This window comes from Chinchilla lanigera, unplaced genomic scaffold (assembly GCF_000276665.1).
Source record: "Chinchilla lanigera isolate Chin_1 unplaced genomic scaffold, ChiLan1.0 scaffold00009, whole genome shotgun sequence".
Taxonomy (NCBI): Eukaryota; Metazoa; Chordata; class Mammalia; order Rodentia; family Chinchillidae; genus Chinchilla; species Chinchilla lanigera.
Genome location: NW_004955410.1, coordinates 25933493 through 25957875, shown reverse-complemented (window position 1 = coordinate 25957875; position 24383 = coordinate 25933493). Strand labels below are relative to the sequence as shown.

General features: G+C 34.0%; 1 protein-coding gene across 3 annotated transcripts in view; it reads right to left on the bottom strand.

Annotated features, from left to right (window-relative positions):
- Stk31 (serine/threonine kinase 31) overlaps positions 1-24383 on the bottom strand; it is a 69896-nt gene that overhangs the window by 21333 nt on the left and 24180 nt on the right. For all 3 annotated transcript variants that reach the window (XM_005377416.2, XM_005377418.2, XM_005377415.2), the window contains exons 7-13: positions 18479-18837; positions 16901-17075; positions 15174-15289; positions 10274-10433; positions 7115-7237; positions 856-1035; positions 287-403 (exon numbers count right to left, since the gene is read on the bottom strand). In XM_005377416.2, the coding sequence (XP_005377473.1) occupies positions 287-403; positions 856-1035; positions 7115-7237; positions 10274-10433; positions 15174-15289; positions 16901-17075; positions 18479-18837 (1230 nt within the window). The remainder of the gene's footprint in view (positions 1-286; positions 404-855; positions 1036-7114; positions 7238-10273; positions 10434-15173; positions 15290-16900; positions 17076-18478; positions 18838-24383) is intronic.

The window sequence follows — 24383 nt, the reverse complement described above, 5'->3', positions numbered from 1 at the left end:
GCTAATCCACTAAAATTAACAGGGGCTTCCTAGAATTAAATAATAAATAATAAATTTCTTTATGTAAAGTGATCTATTAAGTGAAAACATCAGGAAGAATAAAACTTCACTGTATTTGGACTAGAACTTCACAATATTACTTTTTCAAACAAGTCTATAAGAGGAAAACTAAGACCAGTCTTAACTTTCTAACTAGCAAGAGAAACTGTATTACTGGTTCATATGTGCCAATTAGCAAGAGAAATCACTGCTTCTAGAGAAGCAATAAGAGACTATTGATACTCACAATCTGAGATATCTCTAGCTCTTTGCAAACACATGATTCAGCCTTCCCTAGGATTTCATCAATATTACCAATTGTGTCTTCGTAAGTCAGTGGTTCTTCCAAAGACAAATCAAAAACCTCATTTGTAAAAATAAAAACAGAAAGTATCTCAATTAATTCAATTAGCATTAATTGTTCCCTTATATCTAAAACAGAGCATTAGACTATACCCTGGGCAATGTAGAAGAAATACGATTACAGAAAAAAAAGAAAAGATAAAAGTATTTACCCTCATAAATCTTATATACCAGAGGAGAAAAGGTACCTATACACAGCATATCTAAAGAAAATTAATAGTTAAGGAAGTTCAGGAACAATTCAGAAGAAAAATAAGAAAAAATGAAAAAAATATGTCTTTCAACAATAATACAAGGAGCAGTCTAACAAAAGGTGATAAAGAAACTTGATCACTCGGGTCCTAAGTTTATATCTAATAAGGAAGAGTAGACAATATCAGCTCTTGAACAAAGAATAGAGAGCATTAAAAATACATAATCTGTTTTATGCCACTGAGCAAGCGTTCTTCTTACCTTTAGGGTATTCTGGAACCATGCTAACAGATGCTGCAGAGAACCCTCTGTTTCACTCCTAACACTGGTGAACTCCTCTCTTTTATCACACTTCCAATCATAAAATTTTCTAAGTATTTCTTCGGAGTTTATTCCTTCTTTGGTCTGTCCATACACTGCCTCTAAAGAAGTTGATAAATCCTACAGAAAGAAATAGTTCTGCATATTAACAGCAGAATATGATTCAAGCACTATGTTAGGATCCAAAAGACAGGAAAGTAGTATGTTCAATCTCCATTTATGATAATTTTATAAAACTTAGACTCACGAGACAGATGAAAACACAAAACTAGAAAAGTGATTTATGTGGACTACAACAGTTAAAATTTACTAAGTGAATTAGTTACAAATAGTAAGCTTTATATTATTAGGACTTAATAACATAACCCTTTTTACCCTGATTTTAAATAAGAATCACTATTCTTTATTTTTAAAAAATTAATTATGTTTATTAGTACATTTTACTATGGTTTGTCTTGCTAAATAACAATGAACTGCTGAGGGTGGTGGTGCATGTCCGTAATTCCAGCACTCAGAAGGCTGAGGCAGGAGATCACTGAGATGAAGGCCACCTTGGCCTACATAATGAGTTCAAGGCCACCCTGAACTACACAGAGAGACACTGTCTCAAAAAAAAAACAAAAAAAAATAAACAACCCACAAAAATATACAAACATTTCAAACTAAGTAAAAATATTAAATATAAATGTAATTAAAAGCACTTTTTAAAGGAGTGAAAGGGAATGTAGGCAGCTAGCATAATCTGCTACCTCTCTCCTATAATCAACCTCTAGAAATGCTACAGAGACAAAATAATAATAAATCCCAGAAATTTTTATCACAAAACTAACGAGAAAACCTTGAAAAGACAAGAGGATGACCGTTGCTTAGCACTAAGTAACTACCGTCCCTGCAAATGAGTGAAGGCCTAAACTACAGGATGGAACAACAAGTGGGAAAGGAGACCTTTCTTCATCTGCTCTACTCTCTCCTTTTCACTGGGGAAAAAAGTAGCAGTACCAGTTGAGAGTCAGTGAGACTATACAAAGACTATATAATACAAATGAGGCAAAAACTGACAACCAGTACAAAGAACTCGCCAGCCCCTGAGCATTCTCCTTCCTTCTTTTTCCCCTAAATACATGAATGGCAACTTTTACATCCAAGAGGGAAAGCCCCCAGAAAAAGAGCAGTGGCTGAAGCAAAAAGGACTAGAATCTTCTTTGTTGAATATTAGGTCCATCAAGGAAAGAAGCAAAAAAAGAAAATTGAGCTTCAATTACCCCAATGGAAGTTCTGAACCCTAAGAAAACAACACCATTCTATTCCCTAAACCCATGTGAAGTCTTAAAAATTGAAGCCCAGGCTTTCACAGATCAAAATTTACACTAATAATAATTATGAAAATAAGACAATAGATAATCAAAGGTTAAAAAAAACCTCTGGACCTAACATTTCATAGTCAGCTAAACAACCCTTTATGTAGGAGACGGAAGACACTCTGAAGTGTATCATCTTATAAAGTCAACTACACAAACAGCTTTTATAAAGCACTCTTAGGGGAAAAAAAATTCTAATACATAAACAGAAATAAAACTAAGATCAGAGAAGTAAGTTCTAATGGAGCAGTAACTATAGATATGCAAATCAGTTAAATTATCAATTAAAAGATAAATTTATAGGTTGGATTCTTTTAAAAATTAATCAATTAGTGTGTTATCTGAGACATTAATTTTAAAGTAGTAAATACTGACCAATAAGGAAAGTGTGATAGAAATTTTAAAAGGAAACAATTTTATCCCTAAACACCCTAAGTGAAAAAATAAGGTTACACAATATCTAAAAAGAAAATATAGTTTTAAAAATTATGGCACATAGAATTATGTACAGTACACATATGAAAATATTAAATTACTGTTGCTGACATACACATTTACTATACTACATATTTTGTTACTTTAGTGTGTACTCCTACTTATTAAAAAAGTTAACTATAAAACAGCCTCAGTCAGGTCCTTCAGGTGGTATTTTAGAAGAAAGCATTGTTATGATAGGATCTGACAGGTTTATCTGTGCCACTGCCCCCAAAGACCTCCCAGTGGGACAAGATGTGGAGGTAGAAGACAGTGATATTGATAATTCTGATCCTGTACAGCTCTCTGGTATTTGATCTCCTCTCCACTGGTGCCCATTGAATCTGCTTTGGAAGACCTGGGAATCTTTGAAGGTATTTTATTGCCTTGTTTTTCATGTACCTCTGTGTGAGTTTGTGTACATATGCAAATGTACATGCTAAAGGTTGAAGTGAAATAAAGTGAAGAGAATTAGCTGTAGGTGTGAAAATCTCTTAAGTTCTGTTTTCCAGTGATGTGTTCTTGGCTTTGTCAAAAGGTTTTGTTTACCAGTTCAACTTATTCATTTAATTGAGTTGGACTCTGTCACAGCTTCGTGATGTCCTGGCCCTGAAACAACAGCTTCTTTTCAGCAAACCACAGCCCCTACAGCCCGATCATGACCTCACCCTGCACAGGAGCCCTCCCACAGGTGCCCAAGAGAGGGCCCAATCACTGGGACTCTGCCAGATGTGGTATGCAGCCCTTTCTACTCTTTTAAGTGCTTCTGTAGCCTGCAGCATCAGGCTCAACAGCTAGGGGGTGGCCTCAGCCTCAGTCTTTGAACTTCTGAGGCAACCTCAGCCCTACGGAGGCTCTCCCTACCCTACTACCTCTCTTCTTCTATTTCTTACTGTTATGAATTCACACTGCTCTTGTCCTTCAATAGGCCCATCGCACATTATCACCATTTTGTCTCCAGGTATTTTTCCTACAATGTTAACATCATCTTCATTATCTCTATTATCACCTCTTTGATTGAGAACCAACTCAGTTTATCTCACCATCAGTATATGAACAGACGGAGCCTCATTATCCATTTTAATTTTTTTTTTCAATATTCACTTTGCGCTTACTCATAGAGGTCTGAATAGGATTAGAGTTCAGAATAGGATTGTGAATAGGATTGTGTTATTTTTTGCATTTGTCAGAGGACAAGTATAGAGCCGTAGTGAAGAGCCATCTTGCAAAGGTTATACCTAAACTTGCTGCTTAGGGAAACATAAGCCTCCACATCCTTCTTTCCCTTGAAACCACAAGTATAGCCACACTGTTCCAGCTGCCGCCTGCTTTGTGACTAAGTTTGGTCCCAGTGGAATACTGCTGAGGCAGGTCTACTGAAAATATGTACTGTGAGATCTAGGTTAGAATTATGAAACAGAGCAGCTCCCTAGATGTTTGGGACTGGCAGTTCCAGTCCCAAAGAAGGCTTGAGCCCAGGCAGACAAGTGAGAATGCATACAGGGGCAGAACCTGAGACACAGGTAACACAAGAAACAGGAAAAAATGGGGCTGGGGATTTATCTCAGCGGCAAAGCGCCTGCCTGGCAAGCACAAGGTCTTGAGTTCGGTTCCCGGTACCGGAGAAAAACCAAAACCAAAACCAAAAAAAAATGCAGTTGACGCCTCCAAAAGTTAATACCTTCATAGTAAATGGCTCCAATGATATCAAAGAGGATGAAATATCAGATAAGGAATTCAAAAGAATCTTAATGGAATGAAATTAGACGTCAACAGCAAGAGAAGCCATACAAAGTCTACAAACATGGAGATTTAACAATTCACTTCTGAATGATCAGTAACTCATCAACAAAATCAAAGAGGAAATTTTAAAGTCCTAGAATCAAATGATAAAAATATAACACACCAGATTCTCTAGGATACAGAAAATGCAGTCCTAAGAAAGATTATAACTATCTCTAAGTGCCTACCTCAAGAAATGAAAGTAGTCTGAAAAAATAACATAATAATGCAACTCAAGGTCTCACAAAAACAAAATACAACCAAACCCAACAGAAGGAAAGAAATAAGAGCTAAAATTAAAGACACAAAAACTAATACAAGAACAATACACAGGATCAATAAAATGAAGAACTGGTTCTTTAAGAAGAAAAACAAGAGTACAAACCCTTCACCAAAGGGGAGAGGCAATTAGACCCAATACAATTGGAGATGAAAAAGGATTGTTAAAACAGACACCAGTAAAATCCAGAAGAGGTCTACTAAGGACTATTTCGAAAACCTACATTCTAATAAATTGACAAATCTAGAAGAAAGTGATTAATTTCTAGATACAAGTGACTTACCAACACTGAACAAAGATGATATTTAAAAAAAGACTAAAAAGATCAGTAAAAAGAATTAAAACTTAAATAGTAATAAAAAGTCCCAACAAAGAAAACCCAAGACACAAAGGTTCACTGATGAATTTAACTATACCTTTAAAGAAAAAACATCAATGTTCCTCAAACTAGTCAACAGAGAAGGAACATTTGCAAACTCATCCTACAAAACCAACATCACGAAGATACCAAAATCAGACAAGAACATAACAAAAAAGAAAACTATAGACTAATATCCCTAATGAACACAGATGCAAAAATCCTTTGTAAAATACTTGAAAATCAAATTCAATAACACATTAAAAAGTGCATACACCATGATCAATTTGGTTTCCTTCCAGGGATGCAAGAATGGTTCAACATATACAAATCAATAAACATAATATATCACATAAATAGAAACAAGTATAAAAATCACATGAACATCTCAACTGAAATAGAAAAAGCTTTCAACAAAATTCAACATCCCTTCATAATAGAAGTATTGAAGAAATTAGGTATTAAAGAACTGTACCTCAATGCAGTAAAGGCCATATACAACAAACTCATAACAAACATCATTCTAAATGGGGAAAAACTGAAAGTACTACCTTTAAAAATCAGGAACAAGGCAAGGATATTTACTCTTACAATCTTCCTCAACACAGTTCTTGAAATTTTAGCTATAGCAATAGTCAAGAGAAAGAAATTAAAGGATACAAAAAGAGATACATACACACACACACACACACACACACACACACACAAATATGCCAGATGAAATCCTTCAGTGTGTATAACTAATATGAATTAATAACAAAAGAGATCTTTTGGTTGTAGGTCCTCAACCTAAGTTTACCAACACCTAGTGAGAAGAAATAACCTTTAGAGGCGAAGGCAGAAGTTGTATTGTACAAAGTTAATTTCTTACTAAACTACTACCCTTTTATATTCAAGGTTTATTTCACCATTCTGAAAGAACACCATTTATACAATTATTTTTAAGAAACTGTTTCAAACCAGGGCTCCAATGACTCCTAAACCATCATCAAAACTGTTATCTTCGCCAGAGCACAATAAAAGAGTAACTACTGGAGATACATAAATAATAAAAGGAACAGATAAAAGGGTTGTTGTTCCAAATTTTATGACCAAAGAGAAAGCAGAGTATTAACAGATAAATACCTAAAAGAATTCAGAAGAGCTGCCAGAGAGATGTTGATATATAAAAATGAATAGTATTCTTCCATCAAAAGTAATGAGGAGGAGTTGGCAATGTAGCTCAGAAATAGAACGCTTGTCTAACGTGTATAAGGCCCCACCCAGTTCTGCTAGAAACTAAAAAGTAACTGCAAAGTGAAAAATAATACTCACAAAACAAAAATATAAGTATCTAGTGGAAGTTAAATGAGAAAACACGTGAAGACTTGCAAAAAAATTTAAGCAATATTACAGGACAAAAATGGGTATGACTAAGTACAGAGAAACAGTATATTAATAGGTAGAATGACTTAACATTGTCATGCTTATCCACTTCAAATTAAAGTCATTGCAGAGGTGATAAGACAGGACAGAAAGAAAAGTAATACCATATACCAGTAGCTACTGTATACCAGTAGCTACTTATATACCAGTAGCTACTCTACTCTAACCCTGCTCATATCAGGGAAAGAACTTCCCTGACTGTACAGCCAACTCTGACATAATGCTCTGCTGGAAAGCAACGGCCACAGGGCCACTTATGCCTGCTAATGTTCTTATCTCTTAAGTTTCCCCAATGAATGCTGCTCTGGCATTTCACCCTGTTTCCAGAACAGATACACACTATACATAAACACTAAATATATTAATAAAAACTTTTGATATTATCAAAAAAGTAGAATTTAGTAAAAAAAAAAAAAGTATGCATACTCAGTACTAGCTGAAATGTAAAGATAAATACTAATTTCACCTCTCAAAAGGTAAACATATGATTTAATGCATACTGAATATATTTTTAATTCCAACCTGCAAAGTCTGTAAGCGTTTATTAAGTGGTAACTCATCTACTTCCAGAATAAAAATTTGTACTGCCATGTCTAGCTTCTGTTGAACTTCATTTCTTCTGGCAATCAAAATATTCCCTTCATTCTGGAGGAAGGAAAAAACAATAACCACCATTAATACATCAGGTGTTTTTTATACATATATTCATATTGATAAAAAGGAGTGACTCCTAAATTTTAACATTACATTCTACAAGCATTACAGTATAAATTTAGCACAAATATTTCTTGAGGTCACCAAAATGACAAGGAACTTCCTTTCCTTTAATTAAAAATAAAACATTTAAATTCAACAATCCTGCCATGCTGCGGCCAAGGACTTAGCTTGGTGGTGCAGCACCTGCCTGGCAAGCGTGAGGTCCTGAGTTCAATTCCCAGTACCCGCCCCCCCAAAAATTCCTGCCATGCTAATCTATTTTTGCCATTATTTCTGCAATAAACATTTTTCTGAAAAAAATTATACAAGTTTCTCTTGTTATACATTATATACCACCTTCCTCCTATACCCATTCCATCCTCATCTCCTCATCTACTCAACTTTCAGGCTTTAGTTAACACATTCAAATCAGAGCTGCCTGGCAGCAAGACATGAATTATGGCCCTGCATGAACAGCTACACTCCCCCAAGATAAAACTTTCAATTTGGACAGAGATCCCAGGGGTTGTATTTGGAAATACATGTGTAAATTATATTCAAAACTCCCAAGCATTATCTCTACTATTGAATTTACCATACTGTATTCAAACTACCAATATAGCTACCCCATACCCTCAGAAAGGTAGAAGGGCTCATGTTATTAAAAACCTATGTCTCTATCACCTATAGTAATACATACTTAGCTTAATTTTTTTTTATTTATTTATTTTTTTGTCTTTTTGAGACAGGGTCTTGCTATGCAGTTCAGGCTGGCCTTGAGCCCACTTTGTAGCCCAGGCTGGTCTCGAACTCACAACGATCCTCTTGCCTCAGCCTCCTTAGTGCTGGGATTATAGGCGTGCGCCACTATGCCCGGCAAAGCTTAAATTTTTTGACAGTTTTTCTTCATATGTTCAAGACTATTTTCTAAATAAGTAAAAAAGAAAATAATCTCATGTAAAGCTTACTTCACCTAAAAAAAAAACCCATTTGGTAATCAGGGTAGGAACATGCAAAATGAAAGTAACAATTCTAAGACTCAAATTAAGTACAATAAAAGAAACAAAATGAAAATTTCATTTGAATGGTGACTATGATTATGTATTTGCCCCATAACCTTCTCTTCAGACTATCAACTGAACTCTTTTTTCCTACTACTGGGGATTGGACCCAGGGCTTCATGCATACTAGGCAAGTGCACTACTAAGCTATATCCTCAGCCCTTTTTTAATTTTGAGACAGGTTTTTATTTTTTATTTTGAGACTAGATTGCCCATCCTGACCTTAGAACTTGTGATCCTCCTCCTCAGCCTCCAAAATACCTGGAATGCAGGCATGTGCTGCTTCATCTAGCTCTATCAAATGAATTTTTAAGTCTTAAAACATCAGCAGTGGCATAAACAAGTATTTGCTTTTTTTTTTTTTAACTCACATGTATACTACTAAAATACTAAGTCCTACAGCTACATTAAGCATCTCTCTCCCTCTCTCTCTTTCTCTGTATGTGTCTCCTAGGCTCAAATCATAAAAACAAGACCATAAAAAGCAGTTCTTTTTTACCTTTTTATCTTATTACATAAAAATACATTAAGAAGCATTTTAATATTGACCTGTGCTTTAAGTGGAAAGAAAATATACTCTGCAGTCAGACTTTCCTAGGTGCAAATTCCATACTAACATTTAGCACTATACGTTCCTGAGCAAGTCCCTTAACTCTTGTGAGCCTGTTTCCTCACAAAAGAGATGTAAAAATGCCCATTTAAAAATTAGTGTAAGAGAAAGTTTCAAAAGTATCTGTAACACTGCCATATTTCACAGTGATGCAAAAATGATTAATTCTATCACTTTTTACTTCTATAATAAAAAGTGAGACATTATCTAATACACAAGATAACCCAAGTCTAATTCCTTCTCCAAATTAAATGTTCTTTGTATTTCTAAGAGCCTATTTATCATGCTTATACTTTTTATTCAACTGGTCAATCTAGGCATGAATAGGAAATAACAGTTTCAGAGTATGAATCACAGAAACAGATATCACCAGTATTTAAAGTGACACAATTTAAGCAAAAATAGCTAAAGAAAGCTATGATGGTTATAGGAAATATTTTTACAAGGAAGACTAGGAGTTCTGTTCAGCTCAAGACAATAACTATAGAAAACAACAGGAAGTAAATATACTTGTACCTAAATAAAGAATTCATATAAAACATTTCAGTCTTTGTACCTCTCCCCACACAAACTACCTCTCAACACTAGATGGCTTAGATAGTTTTGGTTTTTTTTGTTTGGTTTTTTGGTTTTCCTCCGGCACAGGGAATCGAACTCAGGACCTTGTGCTTGCCAGGCAGGCGCTGTGCCGCTGAGCTAAATCCCTAGCCCCTTAGATAGTATTTAATACTCCACAAGAGTCCAATACTATAACAAAACATGTCACACTAGAAGTTAAGATTTACATTAGCAAGTACAGAAGCCACCCTCATTCACAGGCATCATATGAGCCTCTCAAAAGTCAGTATTTCTTACAGTAATTCTCTAAGTTTAGCTTTCAGAATCCCTCAAGAGGATGCCTGCAAGCATCCCCATCAAAAACTGGTAGTTTACAGGTCATCCCAGTCCAGACAGAATTTTCAAATCAGAGTTATACCATGAATAATCTTGCCTAGTAACATGATTAAACTATTTTATCAGACTTCCAAAGGAATTGAGATACTTAATCAAAAATCAACAGCACACAACAAAAAAAAATTTGGTTAACCATTTATCCATGATCACCAATTATCACAGTTTTCTGATAAGGTAATATTTTATAGCATATGCACATTAACAAGTTGATTATGCAAATAAAACATGCATATAAATGCAAATGAAGCATTTATTTTATGCAAATAAACTATCATTACACTATCTGCAGTACCTCTGCTTTCTCAGTACTACTACTTTATGTTCAACAGATAAAAACCTTAAAGAAAATTCTCAACCCACCACATTATCACATGTTTGGATCGCCTCCTGAGCCAGCTTGTATTCTGCCCAAATTTTCTCTAATTCATTCAAAGAAGCTAGAGTAGTAATGCACCCTTCATCCAACACTTTTATAGCATCTGAAAGGTCATTCCCAAAACGAACACTGATGTTGACATGCCTATTTTTAAAAAAGATCAAAAAATTAGGATGCTGATGTGAGAAAAACTTATACATATAGTAGTTATCTAAAAGTTATTTGCAGTACAGGCTATCAAGAGGCATTTTTTTTAAAGTTTACATAAAATCATATGTATCTTTAACATTTTCTGACTCAAGCCACTGGTAGTACATGCATGACTGTCCCCTTGGGAAGCAGCTTTACCAATGGATCTAATCACTTTTATTGGTGTTTTTATTAATAAAATAAATAAAAGGTCTATAAATGGACCAAATATTTAGTTACTTGAATCTAATTTTGTCCTAAGTATATTTATTAATACAATTCATATCAATTAAAGAATTACTACGGGGCTGGGGATACAGCTCAGTGGCATAAGCGCCTGCCTGGCAAGCCCAAGGTCATGAGTTAGATCCCCAGTACCGCAAAAAAAAAAAAAAAAAAAAAAATTACTACAATAATCAACTTATTTCATTAAATTAAAAAATTTATATTTGTGAATTTCTTTAAAACATTTTATGCATAACGGTGGTTGATTTGTGTGGAGTATGCAAAACATAAAGTGTTTGACTTTCTTTGCAGCCACAGAAGCACCTTTTTTTTTCTTTTTACTAGTACATACTTGCCATACATAATGATCACATTCATCATAAGGAATCTGTACCTGTGCATACTATGTCTTAATTCTGTTTTCCAATTCCCCTCCCTTCTCTTCAACCCTTCTTCTCCTCATTTGCAGAAGTTTGTGTGTGTGTGTGCGTGCGGGTGCGCGTGTCTTTTTGAGACAGGGTCTTGCTATGCAGTTCAGGTTGGCCTTGAGCTCACTTTGTAGCCCAGGCTGGTCTCAAATTTGCAACAATCCTGCCTCAGCATCCCAAGTGCTGGGATTATAGGCATGCGCCACTATGCCAAGCTCTCATTTTTTCTCTTCTATTTTTTAAAGATCTCTTTTCCTTTCTTTCTATTCCCCCTGCCCCCTCCCTTGTTCCCCTTCACATTTGAACACGTTCTTCCTACTCCTCAATATTCATCCTCCATTTTGCTCCTTATTTACCCTTTGGGTTTCTCACTCAAGGGAAACTGCATTATTTAAATTTGTGTGCTTTATTCATTTCACTTCAAATTATGGTCTCAAGGTGCATCCATTTACCTAAAAATGACTCAAATTTATCCTTCCTTATAATAGAGTAGTACTCCATTGTATATAAATACCATATTTTCTTTATCCATTCATCTGTTGATAGACATCTGGGTTGTTTCCAAGATTTAGCTATTATAAATTGGCAGTACCCACTTTTTCAGATAATTTCCAATAACATTTTCTACACTGAATATGTTTCTCACTGATCCTAAATAAGCTTCTATAAAGTGAAGATTTTTTCAAATAATTTGTACCTGTGGCATTTTATCATAGGTTAAAAGTTTATCAAAAATTAATTCTATAAATTTTAACATGGAAATCTTATGAATACCCCATTGCTGGTGTATATAATATGCATTTACAACTGCAACACCAAGAATCAGCTGTATTACAATTTTTTATACTATTTTACATTTTCTTAAGCAGCTGTAATATGATGACATATAGTCTGCTAAATCCATGCCTTTCTTTGCATTACTGTAATCAAAAACAAGATGAAGTTTTATGCTTCCAGGTTTTTGTTCAATCAATGTACATGTATGATTTTTACAAGTCATTAACATACAAACCGGTTCTTCTATCAGTCCATTTAACAAATTTTACAGAACAATTTTCAAAGTTTATGATTTTGTCGCATTTTCTCTTTGTCTTTGTATAGTTGAAAATTTTCAATTTGACTGTGCTGTGGCACAAAAATATATTTATTTTTCTAAAAGTTCTTGTATTAGCCAGGCATAGTGGCACATGCCTGTAATCCCAACACTCAGGAGGCTGAAGCATGAGAATCGCTAGAAGTTCAAGTTTGAGGATAGCTTAAACTACAGAGCAAGACCCTGTCTCACAAAAACAGATGGGGATGGGGAGACTGATTCTTATGCTAAGAAATAATAACTATCTATATATAATGTGGGTGTTCAAATAATAAGCCATTAATTTCAAAATATCGTAAGAATGCCTATGCATCAAGGGGGTCTCCGGCATAAGGGGTCTCCAACATCTAAATCATAGGTATAACCGTATGACAAACTTAATTCATTTAATTTTATTCCTTATCTGTACTGTTTTCCTTTGATGTACTGGCAAAAATGCAGACGTCCTCCCCACAAGCTCATACTGTCATTGATCACTACATTTTTTCCAGGCTTTATTGCATTCTTGAATATACTAATAATATCTTCCATGATTTTTCTAAACTTATTGGAGGGATCCTCGGTTCTGCATGTAGTATTGTCAGAGAAATGTAAACAGTTCAAAAAAACAAAAAAAAAATCACATGGCATGGCATTACTTGTATGTCCACTGGAACACATTATTTTCAGACTAATACAGTCTAATACCTGGTAATGGTATTATCACTATAACCAGTAATATACCTATAAAATTTTTCACCTGCTAATTGTAAAAGATTCCCAACATTGCTGTTTTATTCTTTTTGCACTAAAGCTGCACTGTATGGTATATGTATTTGTTTCTTTAACTATAATTTTGAGTGTATTATCAGATATGAATAATTTACACAACACAAAAGTTCACTGTAGTGAATATTTCTTATTAGAAGTTCTGCATTCTGCAGTTCTCTGTGCTCATGTTCTATTACATTTCTATTATTAGCTGCCATTCCTCCTCTTGATTGTCTACGTCCACATCCAAATCCATACTATGTTCACTGAATGTATTGGCCACAAGATTAAATTCATCTAACTCTAATGAATCTTCATCTGAGTATTAGATCCTGACCTTTTCCTCTGATGAGATATAACTACAGATTCATCCATTTTCTGTGTTTGACACTCTAATGGGAAAAAAATTTTTTAAACTGAAATACTCTTAAAATTGAAAAGTGAATATGTTATAACATACATACATGTATACAAAAATTATACATTACTTACAAACAAAAATCACAAGAAAGATGGGAAGGATCACCAAGCAACAACAAAGGAATAATAAAGAAAAACTTACCATGAACTTAATAATAATCTAGTTGTAAAATAACAATGACTGTTTTTGTTTTAACATCTTATAATAACAAGAGCATACAGAAGTTAACTATATAACATCAGACAATCAAATTCAAGTCAAGAGTTGCCCAGCAGCCAGAAAAACAAATTATGGCCCCATGGTGAACTTAATAATACAAACAAACTTCTCATTACAAATGTAGAAAAAACTAAATTTTTTAAAAACTTTATAAAAAAAGACAACTTCAAAGTCTAAAGATTTTAAATGATATCAAATGAGCCTATAAACTCTGAGCTATAATCACATTTGTAAATACTTCTCTAAAAATTTTAAATACAACCAGTTTTGTTAATAAGACAAGAACAATCTTTGTGCACTAATAAACAAGTATATCCTGAATTTAAATAAAGTCAAAAAAAGAAAAGCAATTAATTAATAAAACCTAAAAGATGCATTCATATTATTTTTTGTAGCTTCCAAGTAAATTCCCACCATTTTAACAGCATACTGCTTCCATATGGATTAAAATGTATTGTTCTTTTGCATCTGGGCCCAGTTCCACATGCCTGTAATCCCAGCTACTTGAGAGGCTGAGGCAGGATGATGACAAGTTTGAGGCCAGCCTGAGCAACTTAGTGAGACCCCATTTCAACATAAAAAGGGCTGGGGATATAGCTCAGTGGTAGAACATTTGCCTAAAATGTACTAGGTCCTGAGTTCAATTCTGGAGCCACAAGAAATATATACATATATAACCTATAATACCTCATAATATACATATATAATATACAATATATGTGTATAATGTGTAATCATAATAATATATGTGCACAGATGTAAATACCGTATACAGGTGCATTCTGGCCCAAAGTCTGGCTCACAGCTTTGCTAGTGTAGTCCCTTGATTTTTGGTAGTGTATCTAGGCACCAAATTACTCAAACTGAAAATTTTTATAAACCACATGCCAACTGATGGATTTATACTGGAGAATACAATCTCCATTGGGGATAAAAACAACATGCAATACTCATTCAGGGAAATATCTCAATGTTTCAAAGTGTAAGAGAAAATCAATTACTGCTTTTAAGTCCACTGTACATCATGAAAAGGAAATTAGATTATTCTGACAATTATCCATAATTTAAGTGACAAATTATCCCTAACCAACAATAAGGCAACCTTCTACTCAGATAAAATACCTACATATAGTATGTCTAATGCAGACCTTGAGAAACACTTCATGAGACGACTTCTCTTCTGACTCTATGAAGATCACTTTAGAAATAGTATATTTTTTCTTTAGAGAGAGTACAATTAATTTACTGAAACCTTTAGTTTCAGTATACTGAAAACATCCCCAAACAAAATAATTGGATATGGTAATTTTCCATCAAACCACAAACTTGTTTTGAAATTTTTTTAACTGTCAGAGATGACATTAAGACATGATAGCTCCAAATATTGACAAAACCCTGATAAAAATTATGAAGTTGATCTTGGGAATAACTATTTTTAGTTTTGCATAAAAATACAAAGATTAAATTTCAAAGCAAAAATAGTGGGTACACAAGTTAACACACCAAGTAATTGGCAATTATTTTAAATTATTCTTCCCCAAAAATACGATCTTACATACCTAATTTCTCTTAGTATTTCCACTTTAGTGGCCAGATTTTTCATTCTGGTACCTACATAAGTCTTCAGACTAGTTTCTAAATATTTGGTCAAATTCATAGTAGCTTCTTTCTCTTGCTGAAATAAGCAACAAGCAAATCCTAGTAAGACCCAAATAAGAAACTGTATCTGCTATTATTTAAGTGATTTTTGAGCATAATTAAAACAAAATTTTAAAGATTATAAAATGTTAGTGTCAGTAATGGGATGAATACAAACAAGATATACTGTACATATTCAATCCCCTCCAAAACAATATGAAATAGGAGAAATGACAGGACAAGGGGAGTAAAGGATAGGTATGAAAATGATCAAAGTATAATATGTGCCAAAATGAAACCAATAAATCTGTATAACCAATGAAAAAACAGTGGAAAAAATGTTAGTGACAGAACTGAAATGAATTGTTAAGACAAGGTCCCAGCAGATGTCAGAGAATTAGAGAATAGATGTGTAATGTCAGAAAAAAACACCCACTGAAAATCACATAAGGACTGGGAATCTACCTCAGTGCTATAGCACTTGCCTGGCTGCATGCACAAGACCCTGTGTAAAATCCCCAGTGCCCCCGCCGCCCTGAAAAAGGAAAGAAAACCACATACTATTCTTGAAGTAAGGAAAAAACTGAACCTGACTCTGCACAAATCTTGAGACTATCATAAAGAAAAAACAAATGAATTAAAACAAGCAGGCAGATCAAGCAGTTTAAGAGATACATCAACCAAAATGCAATGTATGAGCATAACTGGGGTCATGATTGGAGGAAATCAATTGTAAAAGGGCTTCTGTATGGCCACCTGGGAAATCTGAACATTACCTGGATGTTAAAGAACATTAAGGAATTATTGCCTAATTTCAGTATTTACAGTATTGTGCGTGTGGTCTGGGGGGGGTTGTTCGCTTGAGAGCAGGGATGTTAGGAATTAAAATTAGGGCATGCACTCTACCACTGAGCTACAACATGAGCCCCTGGATTTTTTTTTTTTTGTTTTTCTTCTGGTACCAGGAATCAAACTTACAACCTTGTGCTTGCCAGGCAGGTGCTGTGCTACTGAGCTAAATCCCCAGCCCCAGTCCCTGGACTTTTTTAAAGTTATTTTCTATTGGCTATAGATACATAATGAAGAATATCAAATATGAATAGGATTTGTTTTAAAATAATCCATGAAATACAGATTTAAGACTGCCCAACCCAAGACTGAAAAAAACTGATGATGAGCACATAAAGACAAACTGTTCAATTCTCTCTCCTAGAATGTTTGAAAAAATTTTTGATGAAAAATCTTTCAAAAGAACATAAAAGAAAATGTAAATGAGAAATGATTAAAGTTCAATGAAATCTAAAAATTATTAGCATGAAGTATAGGAAGAAAATATATAAACAAATATAAGGAAAGGAAAAAAAGAGGAAAGGAAAAGGGCAAAAAACTTACCAGCAGTAAGAGCAAATTAGTATGTAAATTACCCTGTTGAATATTCTTTACCTTAAGCCAGTGATGGCAAATCTTTTAGAGACTGAGAGCTCAAACTGCAACCCAAAACTCATTTATTTATCACGAAGTGCCAACACTGCAATTAAACCTGAAAACTGAGGTTTTAGTTTAGAAAAAACAACATATACATTAGCATCTCTTGCCTTAAAAGACAAGTAACATGCTTCGCCACCACTGCCTTAAGCCTTGATCCTACCTGCAGATCCTGAGAAGTCTGTTCTACTTTCAATTCTAATGCCTTGTAACTTTCAAGAAGGCTCTCCTTCTCTGCTTTAAGCTTTTCATTTTCTTCAATCAGCTTCTGGTCCTGCTTTATTTTTGCCAGACTGACATTAGACCTTAAATTAAAGGTGCCAACAGCCAAACTTTCCCTATTAAAAATAAAATTCATTTTTCAAAAACACTGTAAGATTGACAAGAGTTCACAAATCAAAATTATCTTAAGCTTTTTATACAATTTTATACCATACCTGAAAGTCAATATCGGAAACTAAAATCTTTACATAATTCAATATTTTAAAAATTATTTTCTTTTTTTGTTGTTTGTTTGTTTTTGGTTTTTTCCGGTACCAGGAATCGAACTCATGACCTTGAGCTTGCCAGGCAGGCATTGTGCCGCTAAGTCCCCAGCCCCTTTTAAAAATTATTTAATGTAATACAAACTATGAGTTACACTTCCAAAGTAATGCCCCCAATTCTCCCATATTCCAAATTCTCCATGGTGCTACCAACCCCAGCGAACAAAATAAAAGGCTTTTCTGTATCAGTTTCTTCCAATCTCCCCCCATCATCCTCATTCTATTTGACAGTTTAGTTCCTAAAGCACTAGTTAAGATCTCATAAAACAAAATATGGAATCATGGCTTGTATCACCCAAAATATGGAATCATGGTTTGGATCATAGTACACAATGCTGTACATATAAATAAATGTGATTTTTTTCTTCAAGTTGGTGATTCAAAATTATCCAAAGAGGGAAGTCTTAAAGAAATTACACATGCCTGAGGTGACAGATGTGCCAATACTCCTGATCTCATAATTACATATGGTACATATGTATGAAGATGTCACATGGTACACCATAAATATGTTCAATTATTGTCAATTTTAAACAAAAAAAATTTTTAAAGATGAACTCCTTTCAAATAATCAGATTCTACCACAACAGGTTTCCACAGGAAGATCAAAGAACATTTCTTTTGTTAAAGAAGAAAAGACAAAAAATACATAGCCAAAGAAAAATAATAATTTTTTCTTTGTTTTGTGCTAGGGCTTCAAGCCAGAGAATCATGCAATGCTGATCACACGTTCTACTGCTAAGCTACATTCCCCCTAGTCCCAACTTCAAATCTGATATGAAATTCTGTTTATGCCTGGATAATTCACATTAAGAGACAGATTTTTATTTTTGATAAATGTATTCAAAGGATTTGGCATGAAAATTTATTTTGTGAACTTTAAAAATTTCAGGATTTTTTTTTCAAACTTCATTAATGAAAATATTGCTGCTAATGTCAAGTGGAAAGTCCTGGATTTGATTCTGAGTACCAAAATAAATAAATAAATATTCTAATATTATATATTTTTATATTATAGTACAAATTATAATATATATAGCTGCTAAATCAAAGGAACATATTTGAAAAAAATATTATCAGTATCATCCACCAAAATCACTGAAATAATATTCAAAAAGCATAAGCATCCACTTCTACAAGGGCTGCTATTATACATTTGAAAATTGTTAAAACTAAAAACTCCATCACACTCTTACTTTGAAAATGTCACATGATTCCCTGAGTCATTTTCATTCTTCAAGTTAGGAGTCAGCTTCCCACTTAAACGTCCCTTTGGCCTACTGAAGTTGGGCTGGTTTGATCTGTGACCCCACAAGGGAATGGGATTCTTGAGGTTCCTGAGAGCAAGCTGACTAGGATCTGATTTCTTTTCTTCACACATGTTAGTGCTAGAAGTGAGTTGACATTTTTCTGCAAATCCTTTCTTAGCCACCTCTTCTCCTATATCCACACTATCATATTCAGCCTGAGCAATAACTGTTCCATCTTGATTGGTTGCTTTAATTCTCATTTTTATTTCCTTTTCAAAAATCAAGCTCCCCAAAAAGGTTCTGCCCTAAGAAAGATAGGAAAGAAAACATAAATCAGCTACTTCAACATGTTTTTCTATTCACCAATTTTATTTCTATTCATTTTTTCCAAGCATTGTATTTCATCATTCTAAAATATATGTGACCTCCCTTGGCATTTCTACATGCAAATATACTTGTACATGTATATTCCAATTACACACTTGCTAAAATCTTCCATTCTAGAAATAGTTAATAGTTATAGAGGCAGCCATATTTATAAATTCATAGATGTATATTAATTAAATATCCTAGAACAGTATTTTTTTTTTTTTGGCTTTTTTCCGGTACCGGGAATCGAACTCACAACCTTGCACTTGCCAGACGGGTGCTGTGCTGCTGAGTTAAATCCCCAGCCCCTCTAGAACAAAATTTTTAACCCAGTAGATTATGCTAACTATTCTTGTCCCAACTAAATATAATGACATTCTGAGCTACAATACATAAAAATGAATTTCTAGTATCTAGGAAAAGTACTCAATTTTAACAAACTTTTAAAAAAAAATTGTTTAAGGGCAAATTAGGTTTCATGATTTTGAAAACAAGAGCAGGAACAGAAAACCAGAAACTCAAAACATTAAAACATCAACAATTTTTTTTTTTTTTTTTTTTGGTTTTTCTCCAGTACCAGGAACTGAACTCACGACCTTGCGCTTGCCAGGCAGGCGCTTTGCCTCTGAGCTAAATCCCCAGCCCCCCATCAACAATTTTTTTAAATAAATGAACTAATATTGTGGAATGTGAGATTCTAGAAATTACTATATTAAAAACTTACATATAATTTTTAAAGATGCAACAACAGTATAATTGGCATATGAGAAGCCACATAAGAAATCAGGTGCTTGCTAATTTTCAATTACTGGTTACTAATATACCACAGTGAGGAATGACGTAACTAAAACATGTCTGAAACTGTAATGTATCTTGAATTTAATTTTAATAAGAACTTTTCTACTCTTCTAGAACTTTGTAATTCCTAAAGTTATTTTGATATAATCTAATCATTCTTCCTAAATTGCTTTAAGTTCTTTCCCTAATTCCCACCCTATACTGTAAACTACTCATTTTTCAGAATTTATAAAGCATACATATAAAACACAAAATGGGTGGGATATTGCTCAAGTTTACTGCTTCAGATCTTCCTTGAAATAGGGGAACAAACTGATGGGCCATATTATCTCTTTTGGAGTTCTATTTTTAGCTATATTCTCACTAGATAAACATGAAAAATAATATAAAATATATACAAATAAAGTAAACCAAAGAAATCATACCAATAATAATAATGTGGGCACACCTGTAATTCTGGAAGGCTGAGGCAAGAGCATCACAAAGTTCAACACCAGTGTGGGCAATTTAGCAACTTAAGTGAGAACCTGTCTCCAAATTTAGAAAGATGGAGGGATGTAGCTCAGTGCAAAAATCCCAGGCTCAATCTCCAGTACCACAAATTTTTAAAAGAGAAAAGAAAGTAAAGACCAAACAAAAAAACAGAAAATGCAAGCTGGACACATTTAAAGAAATAAAACTCTTTAAGATTCAACAAATTAAATAATATTGGTAATGATTCAATATTTTCTACTTCCTTTTAATTGTACAAAAGTATAGAGGGTACAGTGAGACCTATGTAGTTCTTTTTTGGTGCCATGGGATCTTTTACCGGTCTGTTGAAATCATTGCACCCCTTCTCGGAATTATGTTTTTCAATGCAGTATTATATCTCTTTTCACTGAGACGTAATTTAACACTAGGGTAAGAACTCCTGGGCCTAGAATAATTATCTGAAGGTGGGAGAAGAGATTCAAACTATATAATACTCAAGGATCACCAATTAGCATTATTTTTTAAAAAGAATTTTTTAACCTAAATAACCAAAATGGCAAAGTATTTAACAAAAATACAGGTCTTACAAATTTTTCAAAGCATAACTTTAGAAATATAAACACTGTACCAGGAAGCTTGAATCACCAAGAGTACCAATATAGGTTGGGCATGGCACGTGCCTATAGTAATCCCAGCACTTGAGAGGCTGAGGGAAGAGGATCACCTCAAGTTCAAGGCCAGCCTGGGCTACATAGTGAGAATCTGCCTCAAAAGACTAAAGGAAGAAAAAAAAGTACCAATATAGATAAAAGATATGACCTAGAAGGAATCACAAACCCATAGAGATCAAGCAAGCAAAAACAACATACTCAAAATGTAGTTCACTAGCCATGAATGGTGGTGCAGCATGCCTATAATCCCAGCACTCAAGAGGCGGAGGCAAGAGGATTGCCCTGATTTTGAGGCTGTAGAGTAAGTTCAAAGCCAACCTGACCTACATAGTAAGACCCTGTGTCAAAAAAAAATTTTTTTTAAGTTTTAAAAAAAATTTAATTCACTGAAGTATATCACATTAAGATTCTGATCAATAAGATATATGTAGCTTTCTGGTTAATTTAGTACCTACAACAACTCTTAGTTTTAACTGCTATTGTCAAAGTCTATCTAAACTCTAAGTACAACTAGTAACTCCTATGAAGTGAGTGTTTGAAAATTACTGCTGGAATATGTGAAATTCTTAATATACCAAGAAATTCAGTCTTTGGAAAGCATATGAATCCAAATGGAAATAATCTACTCTCTACAAAAGTTCCAATTACCTAAGCCTGAATGTTCTAAAGGCATATTTTCTAGAAGATAAATCAAATACTAATTTAGATTAAGAAGATTTAGTTTCTATTTCCAAACAATTCAAAGATTTTATGTAGAAATCTGGTTTTTAAGTTTCTCTCTGAAGTAAAATTCCTTTTAGTTATGGTCACAAATCACAATTAATCCATATTCAACCTGATTATCCCTAAATCACATATAATCACAAAGACAAACCCTGAAATTCAAATAAAATCTGAGTTTTCCTTAGTTCTAATGTACAGCAAGAATGAAAAAGTAGGTTACACCTAGGTGTTTTATACCATACTTCACCGTATCTGTAACACCTTATATTCTTTTGGAAATGTCATTTAACTTTTAAATGAGAAATGTGTTATGTAACTCTTTAAAGGCAGAAACATATATATTTACCTTTTTAAACATATTTAATAATTTAAAAAAGAATTTAACTTTTAAATAAATCCTGTCATTGGTTTAGAACATAGAGCTTCCAATCATTAAAAAAACATTAATGTCACTTTTTAAAGATATATTTGTTCTGTTTTTCAAATTTCTAAACTGTATTCAGAAATAAGAAAGCTTCACTTGCTTACTATTTTACTTTACCTAATCATGTACATGTATGCATGTATATATACATACATACACACACATATATATTAGAAAACAGCTTTATTCAACCAAAATTACAATCATTAGCTTTCATTCTCTAATTCTACATCTAATCTTTCACGTGTGAAAAACATATATGGAATATTCAATCACTGCTTCATTTTCAGTACTTTATCTTCAGCAGCAGTAAACACCATTCTGATATCAGTTTCAACCATGCAGCCAGATGGGTGTGAAAAGTGTCAGTTTAAAAATGTGTGACATAAGGACTGGGGATTTAGCTCAGCGGCTCAGCACCTGCCTGGCAAGTGCAAGGTCGTGAGTTTGATTCCCAGTACCGGAGAAAAACCAAAAAAAAAAAAAAAAAAAAAAAAATGTGTGACATGAGAACACACACCTACACAAACACACTCCCATTTTTGTTTTTTGAATGAAACTGTATCTCAGTCTAAGGTCTCATGCAGTTGCTGCTACTGTCTTACTATTATAACAACTTTAAGGAGTAATTTTATAATCTGTGGCAGTCTTGAGCCCACCATTGTTCATTTGTGCACAAACTGTCATCTTGATCTTTTAGTTTTTGTTTTTCCCTAACAGTGAAAGGCTAAATGAGATACACTGATTCTAAGTGTATTTTTTAACTTTCTAGAAGATAAGTCAAATACTAATTAGACTAAGAAGATTTAGTTTCTATTTCCAAACAAGCAATTGTGGAAGGGTGGTGATGTGCATATGCACAAGTTTAGTAAAGCAAATCTGATTAGTGCATAAAGTAAGTGTATGTCACTAAGATTTATCTGGAATTCATTAAGAAGCATTTGAGAGGACTGAACAACTGTTAAGATACGCATACATGTTTTTAACTCCTGTTGGATACTACAAAGCAAGCCCAGTATCACATGTGGACATCCAGATCTCACAGGCAATCATGGGCAAGTGGACATTGTTCTACCAAGAAACGAAGGCACATACACAGAATCAAAGTCACGTACAGGGTCTTAGCATACACTCTGTGCTAGAGAGCATTTTTCCCTGTGCTTGGCAACCTTTTCCCATCTTGATATTTATCACCTCTGATGGCTGAAGAATGTAGACAGGTATAACGATCCTGCTTTCACCAAAATTGTACACCAACATAAACCAACAGGTGTTTGCCTTATTAGTTTTAATTTTCTACTTTTTCAGTTCTAGGTGATTAGCTTTTTCTCAGAGGTTAAAACTTTGAATGTCCTTTTATCATTGTGTTTGTACTGCCATAGTATTTATTCTTTAGGGATGAGAAATGTATTCATGTTAGCAAACGCAGCTCCAACTTACATGAAATAGACTTATTGCAGTTTCTGTTGACCCATGTGCAAGGAATGTACACGCTGATGAGAATCATGCACTTTTTCTCCTATGTAAAAAATTTTGGTAAGGCTCTGAAATTGTACAGATTGATTAGAATTTGGCTTTGGGAGAAGAGTTGCTGTCATTTAACCCCTTGATTCTAAAAACGAGAAAATCAAAATAAATAAATAAATAAAATAAAATAAAATAAAAATGAGAAAATCATGCCAAGGGGTTAATGAAACAAAGAGCTGTTGCTCTTTATTCACTTGAGAATTAAAATATTAGGATGACCTGACAACAACATAATGAAAAAAATCAAGGCCTGAATGATGTTAAGAAATTAACTTTACTTGGCAAAATGAACACATTGCAAGCATTTGTGAAGCAATCAGTAAAAGATAAAAGCCTGGTGTGTTTATTCTGATCAAGTACATTTATCACTGAATTAAGCCATCTAACTTTTCTTTTTCTGTACATACTCATGTCTCCAAATCCCAACATTTCTCACTGAGAGGGGACATGTATGCAAACCTCATCTTTCTCCTTCATTAATGATGATCTTCAGATTAAACCCTTTGGTGCTATGAGCTGACATTTTCCAAAGCAGCCTATGAAGTCCAAGGGGCAGGTGCCCTGCCTATAGCAACCCAGAGGGCACAAGCTCCCTGGAATGATCATGGAGATTTATTCTAGTTACACTCTGACAGCTCCCAAGCAGAAGACTATGTCGTGACATAGCATTATGATTGCTTTGTATGAGAGAGCAAGTGACTTTCTAGTAGGGTGAATCATATCCATCTGCAGATGTCTTAGCCTCTTGATGCTGGAAGTGTGGATTTATAGCTCTGAGACCACTACTGGCAATGGGTGGGCCACTGGGACTGACAGGGGAGGCAGGTGTTAAGGGCATTTTATTAAGGCAGCTAAGACATAGTCA